Source organism: Lepidochelys olivacea (assembly GCF_965140295.1).
Source record: "Lepidochelys olivacea isolate rLepOli2 genome assembly, chromosome: 25".
NCBI lineage: Eukaryota > Metazoa > Chordata > Testudines > Cheloniidae > Lepidochelys > Lepidochelys olivacea.
Genome location: NC_140435.1, coordinates 9,989,638 through 10,000,000, shown reverse-complemented (window position 1 = coordinate 10,000,000; position 10,363 = coordinate 9,989,638). Strand labels below are relative to the sequence as shown.

The following is a 10,363-nucleotide window of genomic DNA, read 5'->3' as shown; positions in this document are numbered from 1 at the left end:
GCAGAAGGTGTGAGTGAGCTCCTATTAATAAGACTCTGCTCCAACTCCGGCTGCCAGAGCTCCCGAGGCCCAGAGATGCACTGGGGAAGCAGCAAGAGGACCATTGCCGAACAAGTCCTGTGCCACTCACCTCCTCGGTACGTTTTCCAGGTGTAGTATTTCCCTCGGAAGGGGATGTTGTCGAACTCGGCGCACTGCAGCTCTCGGAAGTCATGGGAACCTGGAGGGCAATCCTGCGGGACACAGATTCAAGTGAGATTAGTGGCTTCCCTAGAGCCTAGTGGAGAGCCAGGTTGACCATGCATAAGACCTACAAGGAGGAACTGCCGTATCAAAGCAGACCCATGGTCCTTTCAAATGGGCATCTTGCTTCCAACAATGGCCAATGCTTGGCACGTCAAGGAGAAAGCCAATAACCCCTGCCAGTGATGTCCCTGGCCAACTGTAGAGTGCTATAGCATGGGAGGGGCATCTTCTTTCTAAACCCAGGGGTAGCATGAAGGCCAATGGCACCTGCCATTGGATCCCAACCAGCATAGGCACCGACTTCTCCTCTGCCCAGTGGGTGCTCAACCCCTGCCCAACTCTGGCCCTGTCCCCATTCCACCCCCTTCCCCCAAGTCCCCGCCCCGCCCTGCCTCCTCCCCTGAGCACGCTGTGTTCCCACTCTTCCCCCTCCTTCACGGAAAGTCCTAACTGCCACCAAACAGCTGTTAGGCGGTGGGCGGGAAGCGCTGGGAGGGCCGGGGAGGAGCAAGGATGTGGCGCGCACAGGGAAGGAGGAGGAGGGGGCGGGTGGAGCTTGGCTGCCCGTGGGTGCGGAGCACCCGCTAATTTTTCCCCGTGGGTGCTCCAGCTCTGTGGAATCATTTGTGAATCATGTTAGGGGCCTGATACATAGCCAACTGAAGGCAATGGGAAGGCTCTCAATGACGAAGGGGGAGGTTCTCAAACTGGGGGTCGTGGCCCCTCGGCATTGCAAGGTTATTAGGTGGCGATCACGGGCCACCCAGCTCTGAAGGCAACTCTGTTGCCAGCAGCAGCGCAGAAGTAAGGGTGGCAGTGGAGTGCTAAGTCTGCTGTGAAAAGTGAGACTGGCAAAGTTTCTTCGCGCCCCCCCAGTATTAAACAATCATCATTACAAAAAACAAACTTTAATGCTTATAACAATAATTCAATACAAACGTGTTTTAGTCTTAATTTAAAAGTGGCAAGAAAAGGTACATTCATTTTAAAAAACAGGGTCATAAATTTAGCATTTCAAATAATGTTAAATATAAAAATGGGGTTTTAATTTATAAGGGGGGCTCACACTCAGAGGCTTGTGTCGTGAAAGGGGTCACCAATATAAAAGGTTAGAGAGCCACCGGACTAATGCCATCAATGTCACTAGCAGCCTGCAAATGAATATAAAAGTCACAATGGTTGGAGAATTGCACAGATACAGACTGTGATCTGAGAGCTGGCAGCAATGAAATCCCAGAATCATAGACGTTAAGAGATGGCAAAGGCTCTATTCAGTGGCTCTCAACCTTTCCAGACAGGAGCCTGATTTGTCTTGTGTACCTCCAAGTTTCACCTCACTTAAAAACTATTCGCTCCCACAATCAGATATAAAAATACACACAAGTGTCACAGCACACTACTACTGAAAAATGGCTGATTTTCTCATTGCTACCCTATAATTATAAAATAAATCGACTGGCATATAAATATTGTACTTACATTTCAGTGGATAGTATCTAGAGCAGTATAAACACGTCATTGTCTGACATTTTAGTTTGTACTGACTTCGCTAGTGCCTTTTATGTAGCCTGTTGTAAAACTAAGCAACTACCTAGATGAGTTGATGGACCCCCCTGGAAGACCGCTGCACACCCCCAGAGGGACCCACACCCCTGGTTGACAACCACTGTTCTAGGCCATTCAGTCACTGTCCTTGGGACAGATGCAGGATTGTCCTCTACCAGATGCCTTCTAGTCTAGCTTTACGTTAACTTTCCATTGGCCTCTTATAAGGCTTTCACCCCTTCCCTTGGGACACTGCTCTGCGGTTTAATGGAAGATTTGAGGCAGGGACTTTTTGTTATGTTTGTCTTCAGTCCCTAGAATAGTGGGGTCATGGTCCCTGACTGGGGCTTGGAGCCGCTATTCCACCACAGTCATCAGCATTATCTCAGTGTCAGAGAGTTCCCCTCAAATTCTCCTTCGTTAATTTCACCCCATGGTTCCTTGGCCTTGACTCCATCGACCACACCAAATAGCTCCTTTCCTGTCCCTGTGCTGAACCCCTGCCAGTATGTGTAAGATGTTGCTGCACCATCTCCTCACTTAGCCACATCACTCCAAGCTTCAGTCACAACTGAATCCCTCTGATCGTCTTGTGGCTCTTTTCTGCACTGCCCCCAGCTTGTCAGGGTATTTCTGCTTCTGTGGATGCCAGCACGGTACCCGGCATCCCCCGAGCCATGCAGAGAGGAACGACCATCTCCCTGCTGTGCGATGTAACCCTTCCCCCAGTTGCTTTGGCCTGGGTTGTAGTCGTATCCCATTGCAGAGCCATATCTGCCTCACCGTCCACCACCCCCCTGAGAGCACCTTTGCTACTTACATCAGTGTTGCATGACCGGTAGCGTTTCCGTTCGCCCAGGCAGTACTTCCCTCCAATGGTCGGCCTTCCAACAGAGAACAAGAGGGGAGAGAGGGGGCGAAGTGAGATGGGTCGTGCTGTGAAGGCAAGGATGCCCTGTGCTGCTCGCAAACTGCGGTGGCAGGGCAGGAATCCAGGGTGCTCCCCAAGGCGAAGGGCTGCATTGGGCAGCGCGAGCAGTTTACCTACCGTGGGCTGTCGCAGTGGCGGATGGATGACGATACGCCTCCCCCGCACGTCCTGCTGCACTCTCCCCAGGAGGACCAGGCCCCCCAGGCACCGTCCACTCCCTCTGGCCGCGTCCCGAAGGGCACACACTCCCTCTTGTAGCACCACTGGGGAAACACAGAGCGTCAGCGTCCGAGAGCGCATGGCCTCCTCGTGGGCAGCTCGTCAGGCCGGCGCTGCCCAGGGGACAGCCGGGATGGAGCAATGTGAGATGGCCAGGAGCGAGTGACACTAAGCACGGGGCCCAGTTCGGCTTGTGGAGGTGCAGGGATGGGTCGGACAGGGAGGCCTCCGAGGTGCATTTTAGGGGGTGGCAGGGTGGGCTCTGGAATTTTGTCAGCTCTTTGGAATCATAGAATCATAGAATCATAGAATATCAGGGTTGGAAGGGACCCCAGAAGGTCATCTAGTCCAACCTCCTGCTCGAAGCAGGACCAATTCCCAGTTAAATCATCCCAGCCAGGGCTTTGTCAAGCCTGACCTTAAAAACCTCTAAGGAAGGAGATTCTACCACCTCCCTAGGTAACGCATTCCAGTGTTTCACCACCCTCTTAGTGAAAAAGTTTTTCCTAATATCCAACCTAAACCTCCCCCACTGCAACTTGAGACCATTACTCCTCGTTCTGTCATCTGCTACCATTGAGAACAGTCTAGAGCCATCCTCTTTGGAACCCCCTTTCAGGTAGTTGAAAGCAGCTATCAAATCCCCCCTCATTCTTCTCTTCTGCAGGCTAAACAATCCCAGCTCCCTCAGCCTCTCCTCATAACTCATGTGTTCCAGTCCCCTAATCATTTTTGTTGCCCTTCGCTGGACTCTCTCCAATTTATCCACATCCTTCTTGTAGTGTGGGGCCCAAAACTGGACACAGTACTCCAGATGAGGCCTCACCAATGTCGAATAGAGGGGAACGATCACGTCCCTCGATCTGCTCGCTATGCCCCTACTTATACATCCCAAAATGCCATTGGCCTTCTTGGCAACAAGGGCACACTGCTAACTCATATCCAGCTTCTCGTCCACTGTCACCCCTAGGTCCTTTTCCGCAGAACTGCTGCCTAGCCATTCGGAAAGGGAGGAGGAGCCCTATTTCCACTATTTCCAGAGCATTGGGGTGGGGGGCGGAGAGAGGGAGTGAAGGGCAAAAGTGAAGATATTGGGGCCTGGATTGACCCTCCTGCCATGAGCCACTGCTGCTCAGGAGCCTTTGGATCGGCAGCCCCAGGCCACATCCAGCCACTGAGGCAGACAGTGGCCATGTATCCATTCCCCGTGCCCAGGGCTAGCTGGCCTGTTCTTCCCAGCACTAGCATATTCTGACCAGCAGCAGTCGGGCGACCAGACAGCAAGTGTAAAAAATCAGGACGGGGGTGTGTGTGTGTGTGGGGTAATAGGTGCCAATATAAAAAAAAGCCCCCAAAATTGGGACTGTCCCTATAAAATCGGAACATCTGGTCACCCTAGCAGCAGTGGAGGAAGGAAAGAAGCCTGCCCAGTCACACGGGGCAAAGATTATGTCAGCTCCAACACCCCAGAGTCCTGCCCTTCTTTTCTCTGACTCATGTCTCCCTCCCCAGCTCTTCTGCGATCTGCCTACAGAGGGTGCCAAGGAGCAGAACAGGCAGTATGGCCTGGACCCTGGGGTAAGCGTGAGCAGCAGCAGCTCTTGGTACCAGACACCATGCAGGAGCCGATTCCCAGAGAGCAACTACGACAGTCCATTGGAAAATAACACAGAGAGCCTCGAATCTGGATTACGCAGAAATCTCAGGGCTGCCATAACCCAGAAGGCTGGTGAATCAAGAGAGTAGGCAGAAGACATCTTTATGTACCACTTAGAGCACAGCAGCGCCTCTTTCCCCTTCAGTCCAATCTCTGATAGCCAAAACCCTTTGCTGTTTCTTACAGCTTGATCCTTATTCCCCCACCAGCCAAAAGGGGAAAAGACAGCGCAGACCTGAAGGTGCAGATCTAGCAAGGTGTTCAGAGTTCGGGGCTGGCCCAGCAAGCAAACCAAGGAGGGAGACAGCCAAACTCTGGATTACCAGGAACTTTGGCTAACCGGGGTTCTGAAAAAGCAACCTTCAGTTGAAGGTTATATCAACCAAAGACCTCAAAACACTTCATAACCATTAATACATTAAGCCTCACATTCCATCTTGAGAGATTGATCGGTACCATCATACCCATAATACAGATGGAGAAACTGAGGCATACAGAGGTGAAGTGACTTGCATAGGGATATATAGTGAGTCTGTGTCAGAGCTGGGAACTCATGAGTCCTGGGTGCTCTAACTCCTCGACACATTGCCTCTCTTTGGAAAGCTGCCAATCACTAGCTGAAAAAATGACTGGTAGAAAAGGGTAAAAAAAGAAAAAATTACTAGAAAAAAAAATCATGAAAAATTTTTTTTTCTCATGGTGTATGGCCAAGCCTGACCAGCAGGAATGCCCAGTTTCTAGGTGCTGTTTAATACATTTCAATCTGATTTACAGCCGAACTGAGTGGACCATTTGCAAGGAACAACAGGCTTATCAATTTCTGCCTCTTTTTCTGCCTGAAACTCACAAACCTATTAATGATTTGAAACGGTTCTTGAATTTCTTTGCAACAAATTTCCCCCTATTGGAGAAACTCATGTCCATTTCATTGTGAATGTTCAGAGCCTGATTCTTCATCATGTACATCTTGCAAACGGCACGTTAGTCATTAATAGCCAGATTTAGTCACCCTCGTCACCCTGTCTGCATGAGGTCCCGGGCAATGGAGAACCAGGACGTCAGTAGTCAAGCTCTGAAATTCATGCTGGGTTAGCTAGTCACGTGGTGTTGATCCTCTTCCCTGATTGGGTGGCAAGCAGCTAACCAACACAGCGTGAATGACGACCTTCAATTTCGACCTTCAATTTCACAGCCTGACGTTAGCACTCAGCAAATAGCCGTAAACGTCACCTTACTCTAATATCGGCAGTGGAAATCCTGAGCGAACACAGAAGTGGCGTGGATGCTGCCAAATCACAACTCACTTTCCAAATAAATAGCCATGGCAAAAACCAAAACCAAAACCGTCCACGCTCAGCTGACTGGAAAAAGTGATGGGTTAATAACACTGAGCTTTATCTAGCCCTTTTCAGCCGTAGATTTCAAAGCGCTTCACAAGCCATTATCCTTGCTTTACAGAAGGGGAAACTGAGGCATAGAGAAGTGACTTGCCCGAGGCCACCCAGCAGGCCAGAGGTGGGAACAGAACCCACATCTCCTGAGTCTATCCATTACACCACAGGGCCTACCTACCGCTGGATTGTGCTGTGGATAATTCTGCCATCAATAGACTTTTTGGGCCTCATGAGGGGGGTAATATAGTCTCTCACTTGAGCCTAAAATGAGTTGAAATTCAATTGTGCTCCTTGGTAGATTCCAGCCTTAATCTCCCCTCCACACTGGGATGCAAGAGGCAGGGGTGGGCACACAGTGCTTTTAAATCGCTCACCAATGCAAACAGTAATCACACGAATCATCCGACAATTGCTTCAACCATGCATTGTCAACTCACTCTGGGGCCCTGGGCTTCCTTACCCCCTTTTCAATGGTATTGGTTTGGCATATGGTCCCCTCAGCAGCCGGTATGCTGTTGGTAATGCAGCGGTTGCTTTTGCTCAGACACCATAACTCACTGCAGACTTCCTGGAAAGGGAGACGTGGTTGGGGCGGAGGAAAGAGAAAAAAGAAACAAACAGATTAGGAATCACTTGTGCTCGCAGCAGCTAGGATTGCAGTAGCAGCATGTTGGTGTCTTTGAGAAGCTCCAGCTGGTCTGGGACATTCTCATAATGGAAAGATTTTCAGCAGGGAAAATACAAAGATGGGGTCATATCTGGAGAGGCGCTTAGACCTCGCAACGCACACTGAGTTCAGCCCCTCTTGGGATCTGGCCCGAGGATATTTCTGGTTCTTTGGACGCCATTCATTGTCCATTCGGAGACATGGGAGCAGAGCTTTCAAAGATTTGCACCTGTGTTGGAAGCACCAAAATGGCACTAAGGCAACAAACTGCGCCTCCACCACATTTGAACTCAGTTTTTAACAGAGGATGCCTCACAGAAAAAGTGTCTCCCAGGATTACCCGGTACATCCAATTCTAACCCAGTGCGTCCAGCCCTTCCCCTTCTCCCAGTCCTTTCCTTCTGGGGTGATGCTCGCGGGAATGTCTCCTTCTCTGGATCTCCATTATGAATGATAAACACGAGGGAACAGATCCTGGCCCCTCCTGGTGCCAGGTGGATGGAGATCTGTGTTTACAGGGCAACTGGGAATCCCCAAGAGGTGTAAAGCTGGTTTAGATGGTTTATGCCACTTTTCTCCTGGCTCCCCCAAACACCACAGGAAGTCCACTGTCCCCAGATGGTGTAACGGTCCTTAGGGGACTGTTCCCGCTGGAAGAATTTAGATCTGCCTTTAGGAGGCTCTCAGTTATGCCAGGTGCTGAACTGGCCTTCAGTCAGCTCCAGGACTGGAGGAGACAGAGGCTGGCTTAGAGTCTCCTTCGCCTTTTCTCTCATCAGGTCCTGTCCTGAGTGCATCTCGGCCCTAAAATCCCACTCCTCCTTTGGAGCAGCTCTCTATCCAAGTTCCAGCTTCTCAAACCCAGTCCCACCATGACCCCTCCTGGGCTCCAGGCGAGCTAAGCTCCCCTCGGCTGGGCCTTTTCTCCCATCAGTCCATTTAAACCCCACCCAAAAGTCAGTTCTATCACAGAGACTCTGCAAATCCATCACAGCGGCTCAACTGGAAAACGCAGACCCTCGGAACCTGCTCTGGGCCCCAATCTTTAAATCCAGACTTCAGCACTTGCAAACCGCAACGCAGCATCTAAGGAGGGTGGCTGAGTTGGTTGCCGGATCTCTATGGTGGCCCTATGGTTATTAGAACAAGCCTATTACACAGAAAATGACTCCCTGGGGGGAGTTTAACTAGGTTTGTGGGTATTTAAAACAAAATTATAGTTTGTTTTTTTATTATGGTAGAAATACGGCCTGAGATGTGAGAACAGGAGCTAAAGGGCCATGGCCCTCCATTAACCCAGCCTCGGCAGGGCAGGGATATCCGGTATGCTTGTGGTGAATAAAGGCTTTATGGCGTGGATTGCAAGACCTCTTAAAACACTGCCACCTACCAGCTGAGTCCTTTGCTCCAGCCACTACACGGCATGAACAGAGCGGCAGACCCGCTTGGCAATGTCCCAGCAAACAGGAAGGGGGGGGGGTAAGCAGCACTTGCTGTGGCCGCAGATACTGGCTTTGGTGAGTCTGGCAGCGGCCAAGATGACCAGGTGCTGGAAGGAGGTTGGCAGCAGAGAAGTGAAGGCCACTGGCTAATACAGAGGGAGGACCAAATGGGATTCAGGATCTAGGGAAGGTGGCTGCTGGGCCTTCCCCAGAGATGCAGGGACAATGGGATTTGGAATCCAGTGCCATACGCACAGAATCAGGACTTCATCAGAGACACGGGGCTTACGGCACGGAGGACCCGGTGGCACGCACATCACGCTCTCAGCCCGGCCGGCTGTGATCGAGCAGGAGAGCTGAGGCCTTAGCTATGTTCAGCCAAAGAAAGCCTTCGCTCATCAGCACTACAGGCTTAGTGCTTAGGATTGCCAACGCTCCAGGATAGTCCTGGAGTCACCAGAAATTAAAGATTAATCTAAATGAAAGATTAAGTCGTCGGATGAAACCTCCAGGAATCTGTCCGACTAAAGTTGGCAACTCTACCGGTGCTGCTGATAGAGAACGAGGCAAAACCCTCCCCCACTCTGGCCTCCCCCTGCATCCCCAAAGCGGCAGGACCTGACAGTACCACGCTCATGCAGGCCGCCAACCTGCAGTCAGGTGATAGGCCATTAATCCCGCCTTCCTCTCTTCTCGGAGCGCTTCAGTAGGAAATTCTTTGGCCCCGGTGCAGGCAGCGCTCAGAACAGGAACCAACACCCCGTGATCATCAATGAACTTGTTCAGCAAGCGGGAAATCCTCCTGATGGGTGCCGAAGGGGGCAGGACACTGTGGTGCTGCTCCCGTTGTTACTAGAGTTACCATACGAGGGGACTAAGGAACAAGAAAACCGCAGCATCCTGCGGTGATGGCCCAACACCCTACAGTGGCTGGGCGTCTCAAAGGTCTGTAAAGGATTCCGGCACCCAATTCCCACTGAGGTTCAGTGGGATGCGGGCAGGCGCCTAACTCCCTTAGGCAAATCCCAGCCTATAACATAACTACTGCCCCTGATTAGAGGAAGGAGAAGTCATCTCTGCTTATTGATGTGTCTAACACTCTTCATGCCTGTTCGCCGATACGGGGATGGGAGAGGGAGTCGGCTCCTTCTTGTGCATCATCAACAGAATTACTTGCTAAGCTTCTACCAGATACATCTGGGCAGCCCACTGAAGGGCTGAGGCTCCACAGGCACCACTGGGTGCGTCTACACTGTACACTAAGCCCAGGCTCTGACTCTGGTTTGATCCTAAGCCCCCTTAGGTCCCCACACCAATCAGTCTGACTTGGGTCACCCAGCACTTAGGACTTGGGTTCTAGGACCCTGCTAGGGGAGTGGATCAAAGCCTGAGTCCCACTGTGACTGGGTCCAAGCCCTGTCATTTTGCAGTGTGGACGCAGGTTGAGCCACAGACCTGAGATAGGTGGTCTGTGTGATGCAGGACGGACAGGTTAGCACAGCTGGGAGACCCAGCTCCAGCAATTGTAAACCCAGGTTTACATTACAGTGGGGACACAAAAGCACAGACCCGGGTTTAGTGTGCAGTGTAGACAGACCAACGGAGGGCAAAACTGGAAGATGACCTTTCTGTAGTAACTTGCTTTTTACATGACGCCCATCACTATAGTAACAGAACTCCCAGTAGGGCTGCAAAGGTGTCACATGAGGACACAAGTCTCCTTACTCGTGATGAGGAGCAAGGAGGAAAGAACCCAGCTGCTCTCAGATTCCAGGCTGCAGGGCTGGCAAGAAGAACAGAAATCTTTTCACACATGAACGGGGCACATTGGATCTAGACTCAGAGAGAGAGAAATAAACATGGCATCGACAGACACAGTTTCTGTAGTCGCTGTTCTGGGTAGAACTCTACTTGAATTCATTAAGGTGAATAAGGAATGTGGAGGTCCTTGGGCATCACATGGTTATGGGAAGCTGTAGTCTTTGGCCCCATTACTCTAGGATACTGCAGGTGTTTGTTTTTCTTTTTTCACACAGGAAGCATCTACATAAGCTAAAAACGAGCTGGGGAATGGGCATGTGAACTTGGAAAGGTTCCAGTCCACATTTGCAAGTACAGTAACAATCAGCAAAGCCTCCCTGCTAGTATCAACCCTTGTCCATGGATTCATTTAAGACACTTTAAGGCCAGAAGGGACTGTTAGATTATCTACTTTGCTCTCCTGTATAACACAGATCATAACATTTCAACCAACCTTGACTG

General features: G+C 50.8%; 1 protein-coding gene across 2 annotated transcripts in view; it reads right to left on the bottom strand.

The window, feature by feature from the left end:
* Positions 1 to 10,363, bottom strand: part of ADAMTS10 (ADAM metallopeptidase with thrombospondin type 1 motif 10) — a 103,120-nt gene that overhangs the window by 27,718 nt on the left and 65,039 nt on the right. For both annotated transcript variants that reach the window (XM_084614748.1, XM_084614749.1), the window contains 4 exons: positions 6,453 to 6,560; positions 2,840 to 2,985; positions 2,612 to 2,675; positions 131 to 233 (listed from right to left, as the gene is read on the bottom strand). In XM_084614748.1, the coding sequence (XP_084470874.1) occupies positions 131 to 233; positions 2,612 to 2,675; positions 2,840 to 2,985; positions 6,453 to 6,560 (421 nt within the window). The remainder of the gene's footprint in view (positions 1 to 130; positions 234 to 2,611; positions 2,676 to 2,839; positions 2,986 to 6,452; positions 6,561 to 10,363) is intronic.